General features: G+C 41.8%; 3 protein-coding genes across 3 annotated transcripts; 2 read left to right on the forward strand and 1 right to left on the reverse strand.

Moving 5' to 3' along the window:
- The first annotated feature begins 7690 nt into the window (after positions 1-7690).
- On the forward strand, positions 7691-12774 carry LOC109629235 (protein transport protein Sec61 subunit alpha-like 1). Its single transcript, XM_020086837.2, has 12 exons — positions 7691-7998; positions 8868-8935; positions 9035-9100; positions 9204-9282; positions 9534-9665; positions 9847-9956; positions 10359-10512; positions 10613-10773; positions 10946-11143; positions 11300-11491; positions 11571-11647; positions 11761-12774. Exons 1-12 carry the CDS (start codon positions 7992-7994, stop codon positions 11945-11947), a joined length of 1431 nt encoding a protein of 476 aa, XP_019942396.1. The 5' UTR covers positions 7691-7991; the 3' UTR covers positions 11948-12774.
- Positions 12775-13775: 1001 nt separating this feature from the next.
- On the forward strand, positions 13776-17449 carry chchd4a (coiled-coil-helix-coiled-coil-helix domain containing 4a). The gene is made up of 3 exons (XM_069511607.1): positions 13776-13955; positions 14461-14559; positions 16209-17449. The coding sequence occupies exons 1-3, from the start codon at positions 13934-13936 to the stop codon at positions 16571-16573; spliced, it is 486 nt and encodes a 161-aa protein (XP_069367708.1). The 5' UTR covers positions 13776-13933; the 3' UTR covers positions 16574-17449.
- A 140-nt stretch (positions 17450-17589) lies between these two features.
- Positions 17590-23883, reverse strand: LOC109629063 (netrin-4). The gene is made up of 10 exons (XM_020086543.2): positions 23298-23883; positions 22365-22855; positions 21971-22285; positions 21606-21732; positions 20668-20856; positions 20172-20388; positions 19926-20053; positions 19735-19803; positions 19462-19632; positions 17590-18368 (listed from the first exon to the last, which is right to left on the reverse strand). The coding sequence occupies exons 1-10, from the start codon at positions 23389-23391 to the stop codon at positions 18232-18234; spliced, it is 1938 nt and encodes a 645-aa protein (XP_019942102.2). The 5' UTR covers positions 23392-23883; the 3' UTR covers positions 17590-18231.
- Between the last annotated feature and the right edge of the window lie 1503 nt (positions 23884-25386).

Below are 25386 nucleotides of genomic sequence, written 5' to 3' on the forward strand. Positions count from 1 at the left end.
GATCTCTTGAATCTGCCACAGGCTCTGGAATTGGATGTGAATAGCTCGCCCCATGAGATCCAACATACCCAGATCCTGTCTCCCTATGACTAGTAGCTGTGTTTTAATTTCAAACAACACATTGGAAATATGTGTACAGTTTGTATAATACTATATCAATATTATCTTAATTATCTTGACATTGTAAATACTAATATTAATCACATAGTTTCAATGATAAGAGTTTTTCTATGGCTGTTCTTATATTCTGGGTCTGAGTATGTGCGTGCTCTTTACAGACTGTGTTGTGGTCAGTCTAGGAGCTGCAGCAGCTCATCCAGTAATCCCATGGTGCTTCAGGACAGAACAATGAAAGGTCTTTACTGTAACCAGTGAAAGGACAGACAATGACATCTATAAGAGTCTAGGTCAGGGCAGGGTTAGTGTGTGTTAATGAGCGCTGTATTTGCTCAACACTTTTAGACCCTAGTATTTGCTGTGTTCAATAGACTGTCAGAGATCAGATGCAGAGCTACAGTCAGTACAGAAGCAGGACATGCATCTGACGTTTTTCTGTGCTGTGTGATTACAGGGTATAGATAGATAGATGGATAGATGGATGGAAAAGATAAGCTCTTCCAGCTCCACTCTACTGGGAGGGGGGTGGGGGTTAGTCAACGTTGCATAACAGCCTTAGGGTCAGTGGGCTGCTCTCAGCCATCAAAAGGATCCAATTCTGTCATCGCACTATGTGCATGCAAATACTGCATGTGTATACATAAACTGTGTATGTATATTACATGACATAAATAGATTCACTATTAAGCTATACCATGGTCCTTACATACCACTAAGTGACAAGTGTGTGCATGTGAAACCTGGAAGCCCATGCTTTGTGAAGGTCGCCACTGCAAGTGGAGCAGTTGCATAACGTAGGTTAAAATCACTATGGCAACAGCAGCCTTCGCCGGGAATGAAATAGTGTCAAAGCTTTTTGCGCCACTACATCCACACACCCGTTCATCAGTAACAATAATACACCCTTTCACAGCTCAGCTCGCTCATCAGAGCTGCTCCAACATCCCATCAACATTCATTCAGTCTCTGTACAGTACGTTATACATGCTGGCGTAAGGAAATTCACTGGTGCACACACCTGAGACACAATAAACACATTACCTTACAGTGCACAAGTCATCCCGTACTGACTGTAGTTTAATGTAATGCCTGGTGTAAAAATGTATTTCCTATGTTTGTCCTCTCACGTTTACTACTTTTCATCTCCTTGTTTCCTCAGCACTTCACTCATTATCTGCTGCAGACTGAAGATTACTTAAGATGTGTGGAATTACACTGATGAAAGCCAGTTAAGTTGTCTCCATTTTTTGTTGAGTGTTAGTGAGTTTATGTGTGTTTGTGCAGTTGTATGTGTCTCATATCCTACACATGTCCTTTGGAGTATTTTTCATTTTCTCACCATGTGATTGTTTGCAAAATAAATCCTGATAGATAGGAAATCATTTTGAGCTTAATTCCTCTTGCATAAACTCTCTCTCTCTGTCATACACACGCACAACACACAGCCTAGAATAACACACAGATAATCCTTTTTTCTTTGGGGGTCATTGGTTCGTGAACACAACTAGTGTGTGTGGTATGAAAGGCTAACTCTCTGATGGGTCCCACATGTGATCCCCAGCATCATGTCTCTCTGCGTCCTCTCCCTGCCATCTGAGAATTGCTCCATTGTCCGTCACACATTGTAGCGTGCAAGCATGCAGTGGATGCTGCTGTCGCCTCTGGCTGTGAAAACAGAATGGGAATTGAAACCAGCCAGTGAAGTTGTGGCCAGGGAAGGTATGCTAGCGCTATCCACTTTTCACTATTTATAGGGGGCCAATCAGTGAGCTTTAATTTAAGGTGAACCCAAATAGCATTAAAACCTTTTTTGTGTATTATTTCTGAAAATCCTGCTGCATTTTGCAGTTGTGTTCATCAGACCAAAATACATCACATGCCTCTGTTTTTATTAAATTATATACGGTAAGAAAATATCTATTTAATTACAGTATAAGTGTCAAAATAGACATGGAAATATGTTGTACACATCATTAATGCAAAATTGTGGTAGATTAGCACCAACATAAAGACATAAAGCAAATGTTGTGTGAATCAGGAACATGGCCAAGCCTATTTCGATAGGTGCTAAATTGAGCTTACATGATGGTGACAAGCTCTTTGCAGACAGTTGTTTGTGTGTGTGTGTGTGTGTGTGTGTGTGTGTGTGTGTGTGTGTGTGTGTGTGTGTGTGTGTGTGTGTGTGTGTGTGTGTGTGTGTGTGTGAAAAGAGGACGTTGTGATGAGGAGACGTTGTGATGAGGAGACGTAGCTACAGTAGGAAAATATAAACTGCTGATAAATCCATATTATTCAGTGACAGCTGAGTTTGAATTAAATTATCCCTGTCAGATATATTCTATCATAAAATACAGTGAACCATGAGTTAAGGTTATTCTGTCCAAGATGTTAAAAATGAAGGTAGAGGATGAACTTTGCAAATGAACTATAAACATCAATATATAAAAAGGTCTATAGAATGTAAAGATTTATGAAATAACCATAACAAATATTACACCATGATTGAACCAATGATTATCTATCATGCGAGGACATGCACTGACCAGTTTTTCATTCTACTACGTATGTTAATACTATAGTTGCTTAGGCAGAGACAACCAAACTGTTTATAAGAGCGTCAAATGACCACACAGTGTGTGGGGGTGCGGTGGGCAGAGAAATGGACAGTAAAAGCAGGAAAGGAAAAGCAAAAAAGGAGCCAAGATGTAATCATTGTTGCATAACGGTGGCAGTGACGCTCTCTGCTGGGGATCGGCCTCGAGCTGGCCTGAGGCTCCAGTCGTCCTCCAGCCGGTCCACTCTGTCAAACTCGTTTACGCTGACCACTTAATTACTATAATGAAGCCTCTGAAGCACAGATTAACACTGAACATGCTCTTTATTCAAACTCATCCATGAAGGTCAAATGAAGGAAGACTTCGTGCCCCCTCAAATCAGTCTCTGGGTGTTACTGTGACTCCTGTTACGAGTCCTCCTGTTCGATTGGATTAGCTGTGGGATTACAGCGGTTTGGGCTTTACGCTGTAAAATAGACAAATACTGTGAATACATAAAAACCACTGTGTAACACTTTTTAGTCACAAGTGGCTGTGTCTGCCAAACAGAGCCTCTGCTGTCCTGCGTCTGATGTGGTTTCAGTGACAGACATGTGCCAGACATGGTGTTCTGATGAGGAACTTGTTATGAAAGGGAAATCTAATACACCACCAACACTTCAACTGTCCTGGGATTCTCTTCACCCCCTGATATGTCCTTTACCTTCTTATGGACTCGTCTCTGTCCTCAGGGGTGGGTTTATATAAGCACTTTATGTACATAAATAGTATTTGTGTAAACATGTGGGTATGATGTGTGTTGGTGCTCTGGTGAACAGCTCAGGACAGATGTAACCCTCAGAACGCAGATGCGACGTGTGTCACTGTCCACTGAGGAAAAAAAAATCAGGCCACAACAAGCCAGAGAAAAACTTTATGGATAGGTGTGGATGAAGCATTAACATGCTGTTGCTGTGACATGAAACTATCTGCTGATAAAACTGCCCACAGACTGATGCAACTCACGGACAGGCCACGCAGCACCACTTCACTTTTTACAATTGCTCATCTCTAAAAATGAGGACGGAAAGATTCTTCTGGAACAGATGCATATTAACCAACTGACAGTGTGCTGACATTATCACTGTGTGTGTTCCTGTTCAAATATAATCTGCCCACACCACAGGCAGACTGCATGTCTCTCTCAGTCTGCACGACAGTCATACGTGGAGGCAGATGTGTGTGGTCATGTGGAGGTTAAGAGCAGGAAGGTGTGCGTGCCTGCCAATTCTTTTTATGTCTTTTTCGGAAATAAAGTGAGAACATAATGGATATAATGATATATGATGTACTTTGTGGCAGCAGCAGTATGTGGGACAGAGAGCGTAAGTTAATACATGGAGAGGGAGTTTTTCCTCTGTGCTTAAATCAAAGAGTGTGATTAAAGAGGGGGTGCTGTTGCTTTACATTGGGAATAGGATAACAACTCACTGACACAGTACTGAATACTGTCTATCTGGTCATCTCTTTGGTTCGAGCAAAATGAATTGGCTAAACTGATGAGAAATTCAGTAGTTGATAATTCGGTTAAGTAATTAAAACATTTGATGGCTCTAGATTTTTACTACAACAACTTTTACTACTTTTCTTGGACTTGTATGAATAGATTACATTTTAAATCTTTCTTGTTTGTATTCTGATCAAACAAAACATGCATCTTAAAGACTTCGCTCTGGTAAATGATGGATTGTGATGAATGTTTTTAGAATTCTCTTTTATCAAAGAAAAATAATGAATTACTTGAGAAGAGCACAAACCTCCACCAATGGCCAACAGTCCACTTAAATTCAATCAAGCTGCACCAAATTTTACACACTTATAGATATCAGTTTAATTAAAAAAATGACAGATTTTTTTCACTTTCATTAAGATCCATGAGATATCAAGAAAAATGTGAGAAAAAAACGAACAAACCTGGATCTGCCCCCTGATTCAGATCCGCACCAAGTTTTATGGATCATGCCTCACAAAAAGGCTCATTCTGTTTTTTTTAACAGTTTTCTTCTACATTTGTAAGATAAAAATATTAAAGTTACTTGTTCATCATGTAAACAGTCATAACGCTGCGTGCAACAGAACAAACTAGATGGTTTCTATTTGCCATAAATGCATCAAGTTAAATTTCATTTGCTTTAATGAGATATAATAATCAGCAGTGATCAGTAGATCACATTAGTAGAATAACACTGAGATGTCTTTTTATTCGATTATCAACTTAATCTTTTTCTGTTATCAGTTCTGCCATTTTAATAAAAAAGCAGCCATCATAAATTTTCACCTGGTGATCGACCTTAGTCATAAGCTTGGGCCCTTATGTCAAGAGGGTTCATATGGCATTATTTAACTTAAACTTAATTTTTTTTTAGATTTAGTAAATTATTCTAATATAATAATAGGAAAATAAAGGATTTAATGCTGCTTCCTGGGTATAGATTCAATAATTCAGGATGCCTTAGGCTTAGACTTTTTTTAGCCAATGCAAATTTAAACAGCGTAACCCAGGTTTTTTTCCCATGGCCTGGGGTTCCATGTATCAGATAACGTTGGTGTGTTTACATAATTGAAGGTTGCAGACGGATATGCTGTCCTCCACATGGATACACAGGTGCACTCTCACTGCCAGGAAAACACTTATCACACAAATGAGATCTGCATTCATGTTTTATTTGCTTGTGTTTTCCTTTGTTTGTGAAATGTCACAGATTATTTGCATGGTCTGGTGCCCAGGGACGGATTGCACATGTAGTATTAAATCCTAATTACATTTTTCTCATTATTAAAGTAATTTGATTTCTTGATTTTCTAATTTCTGTTTTCACTAAACATGAGTGGGATTTTTTGACTTTTTAACTTCTGTTTCACAATTAAAATCCTTGCATCAGATGGTGAATATAAATTTAAAGTGTGTTGGAAAGCAAAGACTGGAGGGGAGCTGTGTGGTATTTGCTTGTTCACCTCTGTGTTAGCTCACAGTGCTGTAGTCATTATGTAACCACACGAACAATTATCTCTTTATCTGAGGGTAGATGAGCTGGCTCTCCACCATCCTCCTTTACCTCTATGTGTGTGTGTGTGTGTGTGTGTGTGTGTGTGTGTGTGTGTGTGTGCGTGTGTGTGTGTGTGTGTGTGTGTGTCCTGAAAAACAAATCAAGTGGTAGATGATAGGTCCAAAGAGTTTAGACTCTCAGACTCTGAAAGCTCCACTCATTGTTACGTTATTTCATTATTCTGAATCAGTGATTACAGTAAGTGTGCCACCACTCACCAGCACTGTGCAGTCATACGTGCTCACTACCACTCAATATGCAGAATGTGACAGCTATAAGGACGGAATGAAATCTCCTCATTATACAGACACACTTTGATTCAGCCTCTCGTCAATACATCTACATAATTTAAATTGAATTCCAGTTAACATCACACCACTAAAAGCCACATCACTAACTGACATTGCTTTCCGGGAGATGTACACAAACCTAAACCTTAAAATGTGCAGACTCACATTTTATCCCATCAGGAAGACAAATCCCAATAATGAGACTGTGTAAACAAGTAATACTTGGACCACACACACACACACACACACACACACACACACACACACACACAAGCATGGCTAAATACACCGGTACAACACTGAACTCTAGTGGTGAATATGGAGACAAGATTTTATTCTAAAACAGTTATAAAATTGTTCCATACGTGCCCTCATTAGATGTCCTTATTCGATATAGCTCCCCCTCAAAAACACTAAGGGATAAGGTGGACAGATATGCAGTAGATGTGTATTCAGAATCAACCAACACAGTAGATTTACGTTGAGACAATCAGGAGGACTGACTGAGGAATTCATGCCTTTAGGATGTCAGAAAGACAGCAGCTCCTGCTTGGGTCATGATGAGGGCAGGGACCGAGTGCATTTCAGATTGGACTTGGTTACATTCCTACTTGTTTTTTTGTTGTTGCCCTTTTACTTTGTGAAACATCTTACCAAAATGTTCAGATAATACAGATTCGATGTCTGTGAATTGTTACACAATACAGATTGTAATTAAGAGTTGCAAAAAATGAGGCTGTGTCAGAAGCTTTAATGCAAAATTAAGAGGAAAAGTAATCAATTATCTGTCAGGGGAGGTCTTTTAATGATATGTATAATAGCAATTTAAAATGCTTGTTTGATTTGTTTAAAAGCTATGTACTGATTAGGATGTGGGGCTTATAGCTGGTTATTGTTATTATGATTATTACTATAATTGTTGTTATTAATATTATTACTATAGTTATTGTTATTACTATCATCATTATTGTTGTTGTTGTTGTTATTATATAGTCTATGTTAATCCAGTAGGTATCCATATCTTTTTACACAGGCCGGTATCTACACAGACTGTATATACAGAGGTATCTACACAGACTGTATATAAATAAGTATCTACACAGACTGTATATAAACAGGTATGTACACAGACTGTATATAAAGAGGTATCTACACAGACTGTATATAAATAAGTATCTACACAGACTGTATATAAACAGGTATGTACACAGACTGTATATAAACAGGTATGTACACAGACTGTATATAAAGAGGTATCTACACAGACTGTATATAAACAGGTATGTACACAGACTGTATATAAAGAGGTATCTACACAGACTGTATATAAACAGGTATGTACACAGACTGTATATAAAGAGGTATCTACACAGACTGTATATAAACAGGTATGTACACAGACTGTATATAAAGAGGTATCTACACAGACTGTATATAAAGAGGTATCTACACAGACTGTATATAAACAGGTATCTACACAGACTGTATATAAACAGGTATCTACACAGACTGTATATAAACAGGTATGTACACAGACTGTATATAAACAGGTATCTACAGGTTACTCAGGGGGAGGGATCTAATGGAGGAGTGTCAGAACTCCGGGTTAGTTCGGGCTGGGGCGCCCTCTGGAGGACGGGAGGAGTGTGGGTTGCAGCGATGAGATTATAAACGTTATTAATTTAACATGTATGTTCTCGGGTCGGTGGGATGTAAACACCACCCTGGGAGGAGTGTGTAAATAAACAGGGCTGTGTGCGGCCCGCAGTGTGCGGTGTGACGTGCGTGTGTGCAGCAGAGAAGTGACGTGTGTTAGCGGCTTGTCTGGTGACGTGTCTCTGCTGCTCTCTCTTTCCCCACGGAGCGGCTGGATGGAGCCACACTGACCCACTCAGCACTCACACTGCTCCCGCTCACACGCCAGGCGTCGGACTCAGGACACCATGGGGAGTAAGTGACCGTGTTCTCTTGTGCACTTGTGTTGGCGGTGGTCTGAAATACCTGCGGTCTGTTTTGCATTGTTTTATCTGCAGCGGTATCGGACACAGCGCTCGCCGGGAAGCTACTTAGCTAACCTTGGGTTAGGTGGCAAGTTGAGCTAGCTAATAACGGAAGTTGATACTGTATTCAAATGTGGTCGCGCTGTGATTTAGCGACGCTTCTGAGGTTTGTTTCACACGCAGATCTGATTCCAAGCGTTTTGGTTAAGTTCTTTAATGATGTTCCTGTTTTAAAGTCATTGCTCAAGCGTTGTGTGATTGAATGCTAGTTAGCATCAGGCTAACGCCAATCAGCTGCTGGAACTCTTCATACAGGGGAACTTGCAGTGAAGAAAAATTGAAACTCAGTTGGTCTCGCTTTTAATCACTATGTTTATTTGGATTTGCAGTAACGAGTCGATTGATCCTGAGTTACATTCAGAGTCTACCGTTAAATCATGTAGTGTTAAAGTCAGATTGGTGGTAACCAGTCTGTGGTTGACACAGCTGATGGACACCAAACATTCAGCAGCAAATCTGCAAACATGACAACACACTGGAGACTAGTTTCTCTCTACCTTGCTCAACTTAACGTGTTGATACTTCCCCGTATTCACAGAGAAACGCGGTGCTCGTTGCTGCTTTGTCCAGTTGCCATGTTCAGCTGGCAGATGTTTGACTGCTGGCGAGTGATGACGTAGCGTCTAAGCTAACCTTGTTTAACAGGACCAAACATTCAAAATAACACCAGTGTTGATGACGACAGGTGCTGACCCTAAAGTGTAATGTAACGGCAGTGTTACCATGGCTTTGTAGTAATCTTGTAATCTCTTTCTGCAGTTAAATTTTTGGAGGTCATCAAGCCCTTCTGTGCGGTCCTGCCAGAAATTCAGAAACCAGAAAGAAAGGTATGTGTTGATCTGTCGTCGTTTATTGAAGTGATATTGTTAATGCTCTATACAAGCATGAATTGCATTGATATTTGCTCTTTTTTTCATCACTTTTAGATTCAGTTTAGAGAAAAAGTACTATGGACCGCTATCACGCTATTCATCTTTCTGGTGTGCTGCCAGGTTGGTATCTCATGATCACAAAGTTCAATCACAACCAAACTACTCGTTCTGTTATTGGTGACAGCGAACATTGTTTTTATATTTCTTCTTCTTGTTCATTCAGATTCCACTGTTTGGCATCATGTCATCAGACTCAGCAGATCCTTTCTACTGGATGAGAGTAATCCTGGCTTCCAACAGAGGTGATTGAATTTTGTCAAATTGAATGTCACTCTTTATTCATGAAAGCTCTTGAATGTCTGGTGCAGCTCCATTAAGGAGAACTCATTGGAATGTCATTGCTGTTATCAGCTGTTACCTAATCTCATCACCACATGTGATTAGTCAAAGGTCAACAGTTGTAGGCCTTCTGCCATTGTATTTGGTGCTAGTGCTATTTTTATTCTAAATGAGTCTGATAATGTTTTTAAGTGCAGTCCATGTTGTCTTACAGGTACTCTGATGGAGCTGGGTATCTCACCCATTGTCACGTCGGGCCTCATCATGCAGCTGCTGGCTGGTGCCAAGATCATTGAAGTTGGTGACACTCCCAAGGACAGAGCCCTCTTTAATGGAGCTCAGAAATGTAGGTTTTATTACTCATTACAGCTGCTGTTTTTAGAACGTGTCACATTTCTTTGAAGCATTGAAGATGCTTTGAAGCCTGCACTCTCACAGCACTGTTTATATTTGTCAGGAACATTGGTTTTTGCAGCAGCTATGCCTCTAATGATGCCAATGCAAATCATTTTTCTGTCTTTTTACAGTGTTTGGAATGATCATCACCATTGGACAGGCCATTGTGTACGTTATGACTGGCATGTATGGAGACCCCTCAGAGATGGGTGCTGGGATATGCTTACTCATCATCATCCAGGTTAATAAAAAAATCCTGCTGCTGCTCTCTTACTTAAGTTAAGACATTTGCTGTGTCTGAAAAAAATGGCACAATCAGTGTTAAGCTTATCTGCCAAGATTTGCAAATAAACAAACAAAAACCAAATGAATCCACTTATCCATAAATTAATTAATGCTTTTTACCTGCAAAAAATTCTTCATTCAATTTCATACATCCAGCTTCTTTTCTGCACCAAGCAGACAAAGTGAGACTTGATTACAAAAATTCATGGTTTATGCATTTTATAAATTGAATGTAGGTTTTACAACTTAAAGGAAAAGCCGGTTTATCAAACACTGTCTAGAAGTGTATTAACTTGTACATTACAACTACATGTTTACATGTCCTGTCTCAGTACAAACATTGTGCCTGTTTCTGTAGCTCTTCGTTGCAGGTCTGATCGTCTTGCTGCTGGACGAGCTTCTCCAAAAGGGCTATGGTCTGGGATCAGGTATCTCTCTCTTCATTGCCACCAACATCTGTGAGACGATCGTGTGGAAGGCCTTCAGTCCCACCACCGTCAACACTGGCAGAGGTAAGGGCACTGGGAACTGGGAATGTATTGACAAGAAATTAGATAAAGGTCTTAAAATGTGTCATAATGACTAACCCTGTGACTCCTCTGGTTTATCTAGGCACTGAGTTTGAGGGAGCCATTATTGCTCTCTTCCATCTGCTGGCCACTCGGACGGACAAGGTCCGTGCTCTGAGAGAAGCCTTCTACAGACAAAACCTGCCCAACCTCATGAACCTCATCGCCACTGTCTTTGTGTTTGCAGTGGTCATATACTTCCAGGTGAGATGCAAGCGCTAACTAAAAGCACTCCAGTTTCTTATCTGGTTTTATTTTTTACCTTAAACTTTGATTGGATTGTAGCTAAACATACATTCTGAGTGATAATTAGGTCTTTTGGTGCTTTGTAGCTGCTCTGTGGCTAAACATTTGTTTGACTGTGTTTCCTCACCAGGGCTTCAGAGTGGACCTGCCCATCAAGTCTGCACGCTACCGTGGCCAATATAACACTTACCCGATCAAACTGTTCTACACCTCCAACATCCCCATCATCCTGCAGTCTGCCCTGGTCTCTAATCTCTACGTAATTTCTCAGATGCTCTCAACGCGTTTCAGTGGCAACTTCCTGGTCAACCTCCTGGGAACCTGGTCTGTAAGTATTTAAGCAGGTCTCAGTCCTTGCATCATGTTTAAGGACCAAAAGATTGTATCAAGGTGTCTCAGTGTTGCAATCAGATTCAGACTCTGGTTCCCCTGTAAGTTATGGATTTGCACAATCTCACCAACAAAATCTTTTTTTTTTTGTAAGGACACCACGAGTGGAGGACCAGCTCGGGCCTACCCAGTGGGTGGTCTCTGTTACTACCTTTCTCCTCCGGAGTCATTTGGTTCCGTTTTGGACGACCCAGTTCATGCTGTCATCTACATCGTCTTCATGCTGGGCTCCTGTGCTTTCTTCTCCAAGACCTGGATTGAGGTCTCAGGATCCTCTGCCAAAGATGTAAGTGTGTGATTGTGTTTTGTTTTTTTTGTTCGTGTTTGTGCACAACTGTTCACTGATATGATTGTGTGCATCTCAGGTGGCCAAGCAGCTGAAGGAGCAGCAGATGGTGATGAGAGGACACAGAGAGACCTCTATGGTGCATGAGCTTAACAGGTAGAAAGCAACCTAAGAAAATGGCAGCTGATGTTTCTTTATGTTCGCTATTCGCAACCTAACAAGTCTTTGAAAATATTTGTTTATAATAGTTTTGTTTTATTTATTTGCAGGTACATCCCCACAGCTGCTGCCTTTGGTGGTCTCTGTATAGGTGGGCTGTCTGTCATGGCAGATTTCCTGGGTGCCATCGGTTCGGGTACAGGAATCCTCTTGGCTGTGACCATCATCTACCAGTACTTTGAGATCTTTGTGAAGGAGCAGAGCGAAGTGGGCAGCATGGGCGCACTGCTATTCTAGAGAATACCAACCTTGTGACACACACCAGACACAAAGCATCCACCCCCTCTCATCGTTTTTTTTATTATGCATTGTTTGCAGTTTGCAATTGGCACAATCAGTCAATTTTGCTGCTGGGATAGGTAATTCATTTCTGCCACCTTTGTGTACCACCAGACTTCTTGATAACTGTGTGGGTTACTCCCAGTGTTGAGCATAGTGATGTGTCTCTTCAATTTATTCCAAGAACAGTCACCCACCTCTCTGCAGGCTGCCTAAATCCCCACTGACTTTCTTATCAGCTGAATAATGCCTGAAAGCACACAGGTGTGAGGTGCTGTCTACGACTACCTCAGGCATCTACAGCATGTTCAGTCAACACTCAACGACAACATGTTAGTGCTTATTTCAAGCTGAAAGCACTGTGCCTGGACGTTTCAGGGGGGAGCTGAAAGAAAGCCATGCCACGTTCAATCAAGTTTGAGGTTTCTAGGGCCCTAAGTATAAATAAAGTATGTACTCCTCATAAGGTTTCTGGTAATTTCCGACAAACTGTTGCTGGTTCTCATTTATCTTTATTTTGATATTTCAAATGATGGACTGTGTTCATATTCACTCTGGTCTTATGTGGGGCACAGTGTTTGTCCTGTGTCTGGGTCCTCAAAGGAAAGTGTTTCGTCTGTCGTCATGCTCTTTTATTCCCAGACTGAGTCGCTGCACAATACTGCCGAAACTGTCGGGATGAGGGTGGGTTTGATAGGGACGGAAAAAGGGGTTTCGTTTTGGTTTTTACTTTATGTAACAGACATAATTGAGTTATTAAAAAAAAACAGGATTTTTTTTCCATATCATGTGGAAATTGTGTTTTGATTTCTAGTGTCTCCTTGTTCTTTGTCATAGCATGACCTGAAAAGACTACAAGATATTATTTTTGGGTACAATCAAGAATATTTTATATCGAAGTGACTGTTTAAAGTAGTTCTGACAATGAACGACAGTAGAAGAACACAACATGCAGCAACAAGCTTTGATATAGTCAACAACCACAAACCATATACTTCTGTGTAACTGAGAAAAAAGACATTTATGAAAGATTTTACTATTCAAGCTGATAGCTTAATACACATTACCAGCACATTACATTCACTTTTTGCATTCCACTTATTTAATACATTAATTATTGGTATGTTATGACACTCACCAAAAATTATAACAAGTTTTGAGGGAGTGCATTGATTGGATATTTAATTGGGTGACTTTAGTACCGTTTTGTCCCAAATTCAATTTTCTATCTGAGCTCTTCACTTCTTGAAAATCTGAAGCCTTGTATATCTTAGACTGTGGGATGTGTGTTCACACACATAAATAAAGTACATTATCAATGCTACTTTGTCATGCACACAAATAAAGCAGCAGTGACTCTCCTGCAGAAGATGTCTTCTTGAGCCTTTGTTAGACAGGAAACTGCGAGTTTGTTTGAAGTGGTGTATTGTATAGTGGTTATAGTCCTCCTTTCCACAGTAAGTAATGGAAAGTAAACTATGAATTATTCAATAATTATTATGAAATGCGAAATTATGAATTCAATATGAAAATTAGCTTTTATACATATACATTTATTTGTTTTCATTTGTATTTTATACTTAATATATGCAGTAGCACTTAATAGTATTGTATTGCTTTATTTAATTCTTAAATATATAAAATTGTACTCAGGTTACTGTTGAATTAATTCATCTATTTAATTGAATTATTTATAGTAAATTTATGTTTATTTTTTTGTATACATATTTACAACATTTTATTGTTTTCACATTTATTTTTTAAATGGGGCCTGGTGACGTCATGACTGTGCGCCCACATGTGGGCAGGTCAGAGGGGTAACGGGCTCGCTAGACGCCGGGTGGTTTGTCAAATGAAATCGTCGCTGTGTTTGTGTAATTCCTCGCACACTGGTGACCTTTCAGCGCTGAGGACGAGGCTCGACGGACAGAAGCACCGGCAGACATGTCGTACTGCAGGCAGGAAGGTAATGTCGCGTCCTCTTTCATTCATTTTCAGCTCGTAGCTGAGCAATGTCACCGAGTTAGCCGCCATGCTAGCTGGCTAACTCCAGAAACAGCGGTAACTCGCGGAAGGTTAGCTAACTGTGCTCGAGGCGAGGGAAGCTCAGCCTCCAGCAGCAGTAGGGCTGCATATTCATATCTATTATTTCCATTCTGGTGCTTCCGCTATAATCACTGCAGTGATTCGACACATAGGCTAAGTGACAAACGGGGAAAGCCGTCAAAGGGTTAGCAGTTAGTGCTACACACCGTCACTGAGATGTCAGACCGTGGAGCAGGTTACGTCAAAGCCACTGACAGAGAGCGCCCCTAGGGGTCACTGTCAGCCAAACACCACAACGGCACCGTGTTTATTTGAGTGTAAACGGAAAAACATAATCCTGCATCATTAGATTATATCACCGTATCATCCAGGACCAGGTTTTCTTACTCAGTCATTTGTGTTAATCCATATTTTTCTTATTCAAGGTAAAGATCGCATCATCTTTGTGACCAAGGAAGACCATGAGGCGCCCAGCAATGCTGAGCTGATTGCAGATGATCCCAACGATCCGTATGAGGAGCAAGGTTTGTCATTTAGTTATTGTAAGAGAGACTGGAACAGACTGTCAGTGACCCCTCACAGACATGGTCTGGTGATATACTCTATTCTTAATGACTACAAATGTCATGAATAGTGTAACCAAACCTGTGAAGCTCTTGAGCACTCGACTGTAACTGTGTTAAATGATGATCCATGCACCACACGTTCACACTCTGCGTGTCAATATATTTGGCCAATCAGGTTGAGACCTGCTGCCCTAAATGATAAATTAAAGACACTCTGATCACTGAATGATTTTCTGTCAGTGAATAATTTTTGGAAGAAGAGAATAAGAAGAGAATAGAGAGAAAGGTGAATCTTAAAAAGATTTGAGGCTTCAAACCTCGCCCCGCCTCCTCCAGACTAAACTCTACCGTGGAAACTTCCAGTGATCACGTTTGTCCTGAGTCAGATTCATCTCTATGAGCAGTTGATTATATAAAAGAATAGGTTATTTATGATCCCAGAACCTGAGGGAAAGTAACAACACACACACACACACAGATGCGGCTTCTCTCACTCTCTCTCTCTCTCTGTGTTTGTGTGTGTGTCTCTCTCAGCTGATGTCTCTGACCTTTCACACTATGAATGTTGATTTGTTTGTCGCCACAATATCAACACAGATCATCACATGATGATCAGCATCTCAAATCACGTCCCGTTTGCTCCTTTCCCCTCTCTCACACACACACACACTCAAACACTCAAACACTGGACACGTGTTAATTCAATTGGGGGAATAACAGAATTTGTAAACTTAGCAAATGTATGTGGAGCTGGAGGAGATGGTGTCGTGCTAATTTTGGTTTGACTCAGATGGCGCAGTGCACACGTAGTGCGCAAATGATAGAGACACCTAGAGGAGCATTAAATTACTGACAGAGCCGCTAGAAACTGTAAAGAAATATCTTTTCATGGTCCAAACATGTATGAAAAGACTCTAAATCAACACTTTGATTGGACTTAGTTTAGCTGTGCATGGCTCCCTGGTGTTTGCCCTGGACGTAGTGGCACTGAGGCTGGGTTGTGAGCCTTCTCTCGGCTGTGGAGCTGTCTGTGATCTCTGAGTCCGTAGCCAGGGACTGTTTATGTGTATTTATCGCACATCATATTGTCATCACAATATTAAACATTATCGCACATTGCAGGTTTTGGTCTTTGACTGGGATTTAACAAATCTTAAACTGAGAAGAAACTCATGTAGATGTCCACAATGTCAGTAAGATGGAAACATGACACCCCAAACCAACTGCGACCGCTGTCATTACCTTACAAATGTAATTCCATTTAAAAAAATTACAATAAACATGTGAATCTAGGAATTCTTATTCTGTTTAAAGTTAAGGAGAGCTGTATACTTCCTAAATATTAAACTTTAAACTTATTTTATTGTTTTACAGCTATTTTGGTCCAATAGTGACTGAGTAATATCACCTGCAGTAAAAGCTATGCTTTTTCAGTTTGACTAATAACCAAGAAATTGTGGTCTTAAAAATAAGTAAATAAATAAAAAGATACAATAAAAGAACAGATATGAACTGTGGAATCTTAACGGCCCCACAAAATATTCATCACAACCTTTTCCTTAACTCATCCTGTTGACTTGTCATTGTGCGGTTTCCTGTTTCTTCAGGCTTGATCCTGCCGAGTGGAGACATCAACTGGAACTGCCCGTGCTTGGGCGGCATGGCCAGCGGACCATGCGGCTCTCAGTTCAAAGAGGCGTTCTCCTGCTTCCACTACAGTACGGAAGAGGTGAAGGGCTCCGAGTGCATCGACAACTTCCGCAACATGCAAGAATGCATGCAGAGGTACCCTGAGCTCTATCCTCAGGAGGAAGATAAAGAGAGTTCCACCCAAGCAGAGTCTGACACCGGCCCAGCCTCTGCTGCCCAGACCGAGGGCTCCTCCTTGTCCCCTGAAACTGACGCTACACCATCCACTTCAGATCCCTCAGCTGACAGCGTGTCACCTACAGACATCCAGACTGCCAGCTAAGGTCAATCATTCGTCATTCACAGCTCTGTGTGCAAGCACTGCCCAGCATAAATGACTCTCCACGAGGAGCCGTGATTGGTCTGTTCACCTGTTTCAGCCTAAGGAGAAGGCTATGACCGACACAGCTCTAACACCCGAAGGCAGTTTTTACAAAGGCCATCAGAGAAGGACTTTGTGTGTGCAGAAAAACCATAGCATATGTACAAAAGTATAGGCTGCTTTTATTTGCTGAGAACTCAATCATTGGATGGCATCATTTAATGTCTGCGGGCCAAGCTATTTGCTGCAGAGACCCTAGCTCAAAGACTCACCTTTATATGCAATAGATACATGTGTTTGATTTGCTGTGTTTTCTCATGTTAATCAAGAGTTATTCATTATGTTTGTCAGGATTATCTATTAGCACTGATTTATCACCTGTTAATCTGAGCAGTAGATCTATTTGAGCAATGTTGATGTTTTTTTTTAAGAATTTACCTCAAATTAAGATAGTTTTTAGTTAAACATTTGAAAACTTTTGCTTTCCATCACTTGAGAGACCAAAACACAGATGATCTATACGGAAACAAGGCTACTGTTCCAGCTTCTGTGCAGTGAACATTATACTTATATAGACACAGAAGTTTTGTCAAGATCTACATCTGCATCTATTGCCGCGTGAGCGATGTTTGTCATTTCTGTTAACAAACGCTGTATCTGGCCTAGACCATAGTGGTTTGTTGTGTTCAACTGTTGCTGCATAAATCTTTTCCTTGTCTCACCACTGTCCAGAGTCTCCACTTTGAATGCTGTGGTCACCATTCAGTGTCACTCAGGCCTTAAAGGACTTCATGGTATTTATAAAACACGTCCAAATTAAAAATGATCGTCAAACAATTCCTACCTCCATTTTGTTTTTGTCCTTCTAAAGACAAAGCACATCTATATTTTATGTCAAGGATTTCAACTTTCTCATTGTCTGAGCCAAAATTACCTACAAGCGTTTATGTATAATCATTGATTGTATATAATAAGACCGCACCCACTGTGGTAAATTATAGCCTTCACTTATATTGTTTATGTGTTGGGTATAGTTTCATAGCATTTCAACATTATCCCTCAGTATTCAGCTATAGGTTTCGATTCCAAACTATTGTATTCATTATTTATACCAAAAGTTACAGAGCATAATTTTTAAGAAACGGTTTGACATTTATTGATACAAAAACATGATACATATTTTTGTGTAGCTTAATGATTACCATAGTGTTCTGTACAGTTTCTTCTTTCTCTCAGTAAAAGGATCAAACGATTGAATCGATTTGAAAGACTCGGTTTGACAAAGTTGTAAGAGGATCTAAAATAGAAGCAAATAGAAATAGTTTGCTGTTTGTGTATAAACAATCTTGTATCTGGGTAAGACCTTTAATTTTAGGTTCATCACATTAACAGACAGTTTATCAAATCTGATTTTCAAGCATTAATTAATGGCTTTATTTTATGTGACACTCACACAGAGTGAGTACTGCTCTTCTGGATTGACCGTGAGTTCACCTCTTGGATAATTTGCCATTGTTGATGTTGTCCAGTGATATTTTCAGTCCCTTTTCTGAATTGTCCACTGACTTATGAATTGTGCAGTTCTCTGGAGTGTGTCCTGCCTTTACAGATCATAGAGCTCATGGACATCCATTCCTCAGGCCCTCTGATATGAGTAGACCCAGTCGAGGTGTCCAGGGGGCCACGACACTTTGCATGGTGACCAGCAAACGGCCTGTTCCAGCTTCTTCTGGGCCTGCGAGCAGGTACTCCATACCTAGAAATGTTAGATGTTATGCACTGACTCCACATGGACAGCAATATTCTGACTACTGATCTTATTCTGAATAAGAAATGATTTCCATTATGATGTTTACATGCGTTGCTAATAGAATATTCTATTCACATTCCTGGTTCCATGTTACAGATAATAGTCTGATTATGACTCGCATCAATATTACGTCCTACTACTACCCAGGGCATGTGTTGTCAAGCACCAACAACTGTATGTCGATGTCAAAATGCTGTGAAAACTCCAAAGGGATGTTACAGTGACAAGAAAAAGTGTGTGAACCCTTTGCAAAGACCTGCTTTTGTGCAGTAATTAATTGCATAATCTGATCTCAATCAAAGTCACAAAGACAAATCGGTGTGATGTGTTTGTAATGTCTTAACTGAGCAAACCCACGTAGCATCCCTTGTGCTGGGGAAAAGTGTAAGTGAACCCTTGGATTATATAACTGGTTTGACATATTTTGGCATCAATAACCTCACACAAGTGGTTTTGGGAACTTTGGATCAGTCTGGCAGAATGTCAGGATGAATTTTGGACCACTCCACTGGGAACCCCTCTGAGCTGTGGGCTGTAACTGAGCCCAGTTCAAAAGGGGGATTTTCTTGTTTGAGTTCATTCTGTAGTAAGTTTACTTTTATGTTTAGGGTCAAGGTCAAAATTTTCCAAAGAGATCAGTTACTGTTTTTTTCCAACTGTATATTGTTATTAAGACATACACGTCTACATTATGCTACTAAAGTCAGAACACTCCACGTCTTGATTTGATTTATGCTTATTCATGTATGACGTTATTTGAGTTAAAGTCCTCAGAAAATGTTGTTTACACGGCAGCGTCTTACTATTGTTTTAATTAATAAAGGTAGATAATTCATTTATTACCAGTATATTGGTCTCAATGTAAAATCGACTGGTGGTTCACAAAACTCAATTTCTTCCTGTGTTCGATTGGTTTTAATTATTAATCTTTTAATGTTGAAACCACATACCAGTACATCTGTTTAGCCTCTTACTTCATTTGGTGCATTAACTGAACAGTAACTCTGCGCCTCATGTAGCACTGATCCCTGAGTCTTACCTGGGTTTAGAATCGGACAGGTGCAGCCGCGGCTGGTCCAGGACAGAGGATAGAGGCTGATGGTTCCCAAGTTCAGTGCCACCTTCCCTGATCGAAGGACCTTGCGAACTTTGACCTGGACCTCTGCGTGGCTGCCCTTGTCATGAGCAGAGAGCACGCTGGCCTTGATCACTGTCAAACAGATGGAAGCATACAGCAAACATTGAGACCGTATTTTATAAACTTAATTCAATGTACAGATTATAAAAATAGGTAGAGCTGTTTATCTCTTACCGTAGTCGTGTTTAGTCCTACAGAGGTCAGACCCACTTCTTAGTTTCCTCTCCTTGCAGTTGCACTTTCCTGTGTAGAGGCATTAAAATATGATCTGATTTCAAGTGTGAAACAGTCGTTCCACAGTTTTAATCCTTACAATGTTTGTTGTGAACAAGCATTATTTCAAAGTAAGCTGCTCCATCCCTCACCTGTATAATGCAGAGCAGAGACTGCGAGCTCCTTCGACCATTGTACTTCTTCTTCAATTAGCAACATATGATCCAGATCAGGGATTTTACCTCCAACAGGCACATTGAACACCTGATTATTTGTGTAGCTGCAGCATTCAAACAGAGCATATAACACAATCACATCATCTGCCGTAATTATACTGTTAAATTGACTTTCCTTACTGTTTGGTGAAACCTACGGCCACAGATTAAATGTACAGCTACCTGTCGAGACACTGCCCAGTGGTGGGATTGCAGCTGAGAGGGCAGGCACAGGGTTCACAGCCCTTATCTCCAAAACCCCAGTAGCCAGGCAGGCAGTAGCTGCAGCTTGTGCCCCCTACACCTGATTTACAGTGGCACTGTCCACTCCGAGGGTGGCACCAGGGTCCCTCTTCTCCAGGCCGAGGAGACAGAGAGCCCTGTGGATCACACCTGCAGCCTGAGAAGCACAGATATACTGTAGGTCTGTATGCCGATGGAACATTTGGTTTTGCTGTTAAAAAACCAGCAGATGGAGCCACAAGACATTACTGGTTCTCTTTAATTTACACACTTCGTTTTCTTAGATCAAGAAGAATATTGGACAGAGATCACAGATTAATCTGGTGATGCCTGGTGGCATCATTCAACCTCCTTAAGGTGGCTTTGATAACTGGTTATAGCACATCCACCACTCCAGAGAATCAATGAGTGACCTTTTATTCTGTGTGTCTCTTACGTGTGCAGGCGTGGGGGGAATGGAGGGGCAGGAAGGGATGACGGTGGTAGCCATGGCGACAGCGCTGGCACCTACGCCCAACCGTGTCGTGCCGGCAGTCATCACAAACCCCACCGCTGGTGCCACCGGATGACAGCCACGCCCGCTGAGAGAAGTGACAGCTGTCTGCGTGAGCGTGGCACTCGCACTCTGGCGTCACAGAGATGTGGGAGAGAGGAGAGAGAGAGAGTGAGGACATCAGGAGAGTCAGCTGGTAACATGAATGAAACAATTCATAGGCCTATGTTAAGTTTTTGTGTTGTTCAACAGAACGCAGTTGAAAAACCAGCAAGAAGTGATAACCAGCAGTGGTGGAGAAGGAGTTTAAACATTTTACCAAAGTAAAAGTACAATATTAACTTTTCTACTTGAGTATAAGTAATTACTTGCTCTTAAAGTATTAAAAGTAAAAGTTCCTACCGAGTGTATCCTATTCCATAATGCAACCATGTATTACATCATTAATGGCTGAGTCTCAGGCTCATCTGAACCCTGTTCAGGTTTCTTCCTTACCAGTGATGCTGCAGGATGAGGGGTCTAATGTTACCTGTTAGCTCTGATTGGATACATGATTCTATGCCCCTCTCCTTATTGATTACTTAAAAAAACTATATATCAAGTGTTAGTCTGTTTTTATGCCCTGGTAGACTCGGGTACTCTCCTGCAGGGCTCACTGCTTTAGTCTGATTTAAAAATCAGCATTTTATAGCTTGTCAACATCTGATGAACAATATTAAAAACAACCAAAATGAATCCTGTCAAAACGGTTATAAAGAGTTAACTTAATAAGACCTACCCACATTTTCCCTGATACTCCCTCCACACCTAAAATTTTCTTCTCTAGTTATTCTGTCAGCAACAGGACTACCCACTGATCTAATAGTTGTGCAGTCACGTACTCTGGCACGGGTTCGGCTCCCCGCTGCTGCCGTTGGCGGGCCTCCAGGGACGATCATTGTAGAGTGGGGCACACTTCTCACAGTGATCCCCCGCCGTGTGATGAGTACACAGGCACCTACCAGACACCTGGAAGACACATCTGGGCCTGCTCAGTTACTTCACCTACATTAGTGAATGTTACATGCATGCACCTGCTGCCTAGAGAAGGCTGTAAAGCAGATCCAGGCGGGTGTTGTTAAAGAGTTAATCGAGCAATTTAAAGCACTCTAACAATTTTTTATTCCTGGAACGTCCTCACACCTCTTTATCCATGTCTGTTCTTTTACTTTGACATTAATTTACTCACACAGAAAAAGCTACTCACCACATTACTGTCCTGACTAGTGTCTTGGCTGCTGTTGTGTGGTACACAATACTCAGCATGTCCGTGGCACAGGCAGGTCCCTTTGGCCAGTAATGTGTAAATGGCATACGGTGCTAAGGCTGAGTTTTCTGTAGTGGATGTCAGTGCTGAGGCCGTGGGGGTTGCGCGTCCTGTCGGCTGGTTCAGAGGTGCAGAGCAGGTCTGAGCTTTGAGCAGTCTGATGCGGAGGTTGGTGAGGGTGAGGCGGGCAAGAGCCTCTGAACTGTAAGGGTCCAGTCTTTTAGCACCGCTCGGGTCTAATGTCCGTAATATTACCTGGAAATGAAAAGTAGACTGCATCAAACATTTTGCATCAGCTAAAAGAAATACATCATCTTTACGCGCATTCTCTCACCTCACCACCACTGCAGGGTGTGGGACTGGTGTAACGAGATGTACACAAAGAGCCTGGCTGACTAAAATCATCAGCCAGACCAAACTCTGTGCTGCAATTGTTTGCAAATAATTTAAGAGCCTCCCAGGTCCTTCCAAAGTCGGCTGAACGTTCAATGGCCATGGCAGCGGGCCGGGGCGACCTGAACACCAACACCACATGGGACAGACAGAACTGTGTTTCCAGATCCAACTGGATCTCGTCCTGCTGCTCCTGCACAGTGTTCCTCGCACCTGATGCCCACCAGGTCTCCGGGTTGGAGAAAGGGTCGTCGGTCATGTGAGAAGGTGGGTGAACGTCCTCGGGGCAGAGGTGAGGGGTCATGGAAGGATGGGGGCAAGCTGAGCATTGAAGGGAGCTGTTCCCACAGCAGCTGGAGAGGGTGGTGAGGGTCCTGCCGCTGGCCAGGTTCCCTATGGATGGACTACAGGCGTGGTCCACGCATCTGGAAACTGACACAGAGGGAGATGGAAATTAAATGAAAGGAATATTTAGATCAGTGCTTTTGTATCTGGTGACAGAAAGGTCAACAATCAAGGATAAAACCAAAGTCCAATTCATTGAGTTTATCATGAATGTTTAATCAACCCGCCCCTTGTGCTGCTGCTGTGACAGAATCCTGCCCTGTCTCCATTGGATATCATGCTGACTCTCAGGTTACATGTGGGTCTAATGGAAAGATGCAAGGCAGCTCCACTATAAAATCTATCTGCACCAAGTGTGACCATTGTTTCACTTTTATTTAGCAAAAAGAAACACATACAGTACAATTCTAATGGTTTCATGCATAGAACCACAACTGGAAAACAAGAAGCCGAGTTTAGGGACAACGGCACAACTGATGGGGAGAAAGAGCATCAGCAGTAAAGAGAGAATGATGATGTTCCTCCTCACCTGCTCCGTTCCGCGTCACAGCCAAAAACAGCCCACAGAGCACCACCAGAAACGGATGTGGACCCTTCTCCCCACGCATACTAGACACTCTCATCCTTGTTTCTTCTGCCTTTACAACACATTACACGGTGCGACGAACGCCTTCCAGGAGAGACGAGTCCCAACATTATGTGGCGCTTATCTGAGGAACAAGCGCATTTCTGTGCCAATTACGCAATGCGCAAAACTGTCCGTGTGAAGTCAGGATGTTTTCTCCACCGGCCTCCCAGGAGTAATGTTGGAAAAGAAAAAAAAACTATTGAAGCTTGAGCATCCTCCGGGACACCTGAGGCCCCTCTCTGACAGAGGACTGAGCGCTCCAGGGTGCAGCCAAACAAATAAGATCAGTTGTTAATCCCAGAATTAATGCTCCACGTCTGGAGAAAGAAATGTTGCTCGGTTCCATTTGATGGTTTGTCCATTTTGTTGCATGAGAAATACTTGTAATAATGTAAAAAATATGATCTATCATCATTAATACAAACAAACGAGAGAGATCCGAGGGCTCCGTGTCTCAGCCAAGGGCGCACGCTCCACGCAGAGGAGAGGAGCGCTCTATTTATGCCTGCCCCCACCCTCCACCCGCCCCCAAACACACACACACACATCTTCTCAGTGCGGGATGCGTGTGCGTGTGTGTTTTCCTCAGTCTGGCAAACTATTCACCCACGGGGACTCTGTGAGGGATCGTGCGCAGAGGAGGGAAGACTTGCGACTTTCACGGGCTCGTGGACACAGTTAATGTGAACCAGCCGCGCGGCGCATACCACACTACACACCAGCTCCCTGCACTGACTAACCAGGGCCTCGGAGTGTAAGGACGAGGAAATTAGTTCATCTGCTTCTGCTCTGCTGTCTCTCAGCTGCAGTAATTCCAGGTTACAGGAACTCACTTTGAAGTCCGTGCAGGAGGAAACCTGAGCAGGGAGACCAAAATAGTCCTCGGTGCGGTTTATTTGCAGCTTGACGGCGCATTGTGGCAGCGAGAGAATCTGACAGCTCCGGAGCTTTCATGCAAATGAGCTGAAGAAAAGGGCCTTTCTCCCATCTGTCTGCCTGACTGGATAGATTACTGTGCCAGTCTTCATTATATCACTGGATAGTAAACACTTGGCCTGATAAATGACAGTCCCTCATTTTAAATTCCCTTTAACCACACACATCAGTCTTTTGTGGAGTTGAGTGAATAAACACCATTCCTTTACAGTTTTATGGCTCAGCTTCAATTACACTCAGAAAATTGAAACAGACGCTCAGGATTGGATTGGTTTCCATAAATGTCTTTAATATCTAACCAACCGTTTACAGACCTGCCAGCTCTGCTTTCAGAGTGGAGAACAAAAAGATTTATTAAGGAAAGGCACACGTGCCAATAACAATGATGATGATCTGCGTTCATACTGACATATATAGCCTATGATATGATTCTGTTTTAGGAGCAGCCAATAGTGGATCAATTACATAATTTCACCCAAGGAGACATCCTTAATGAGACATTTGTCCATACTGATTATAAATCTTTCTGCAAACGTTTTTCCACCTACTATATCACTTTATCTTCATCTGTTGTACATTTGTCTTTTTTCACCTCTCCCTGGTCTTTCTTTCATCCCTTTGTCCCCCCTCCCCGCTTTCTCACTCCAGCTACAGTGTCTGGAACACAATAAAAACCCCAGAGGCTCTCCTTCATCGTTACGCTTCTCCCTTTCGTCTCACTCCAGTGCTGCAAACAATATATTGAGAACAGGTTTTGATCGGGGTAACTCCATTTATGAGGGATTTGCTGCTGTCCGGTAATGTTAGTGGCATTCAAATAGTTTCTGGCTGATTTTGACTTAGTTCTGGTTCACTGGGACACATGGAAAAGAGATGTGTATCTTCTCACAGTTTGCAGGACAGGAGTACCTTTCTGCATTTTTATGTTTGAGGAATAAAGCTAATGGTTACAGTCAGATCTTCAGTGTGGTCCAGCTGTGGTGGCCTTCACTGAAAAAATCCTGTTCGGCTTTTTTTGTAATTTTTGCAAGAAGACAGAGTGAGAAAACTGTCG

Source organism: Paralichthys olivaceus, chromosome 2 (genome assembly GCF_024713975.1).
Source record: "Paralichthys olivaceus isolate ysfri-2021 chromosome 2, ASM2471397v2, whole genome shotgun sequence".
NCBI lineage: Eukaryota > Metazoa > Chordata > Actinopteri > Pleuronectiformes > Paralichthyidae > Paralichthys > Paralichthys olivaceus.

Bases quoted from the DNA above. Each gene is read 5' to 3' on its own strand.
- LOC109629063 (XM_020086543.2), bottom strand. From the start codon at position 23,391: ATGAGAGTGTCTAGTATGCGTGGGGAGAAGGGTCCACATCCGTTTCTG. The intron at 20,857-21,605 runs GTACGTGACTGC...CTGTGACGCCAG, and splicing joins GGAGCCGAACCCGTGCCAGA to AGTGCGAGTGCCACGCTCAC. The intron at 20,389-20,667 runs GTAAGAGACACA...TGTGCTTCTCAG, and splicing joins TTCCCCCCACGCCTGCACAC to GCTGCAGGTGTGATCCACAG.
- chchd4a (XM_069511607.1), top strand. From the start codon at position 13,934: ATGTCGTACTGCAGGCAGGAAG. The intron at 13,956-14,460 runs GTAATGTCGCGT...TTCTTATTCAAG, and splicing joins GTCGTACTGCAGGCAGGAAG to GTAAAGATCGCATCATCTTT. The intron at 14,560-16,208 runs GTTTGTCATTTA...CTGTTTCTTCAG, and splicing joins CGATCCGTATGAGGAGCAAG to GCTTGATCCTGCCGAGTGGA.
- LOC109629235 (XM_020086837.2), top strand. The intron at 9,666-9,846 runs GTAGGTTTTATT...GTCTTTTTACAG, and splicing joins CTTTAATGGAGCTCAGAAAT to TGTTTGGAATGATCATCACC. The intron at 11,144-11,299 runs GTAAGTATTTAA...TTTTTTTGTAAG, and splicing joins ACCTCCTGGGAACCTGGTCT to GACACCACGAGTGGAGGACC.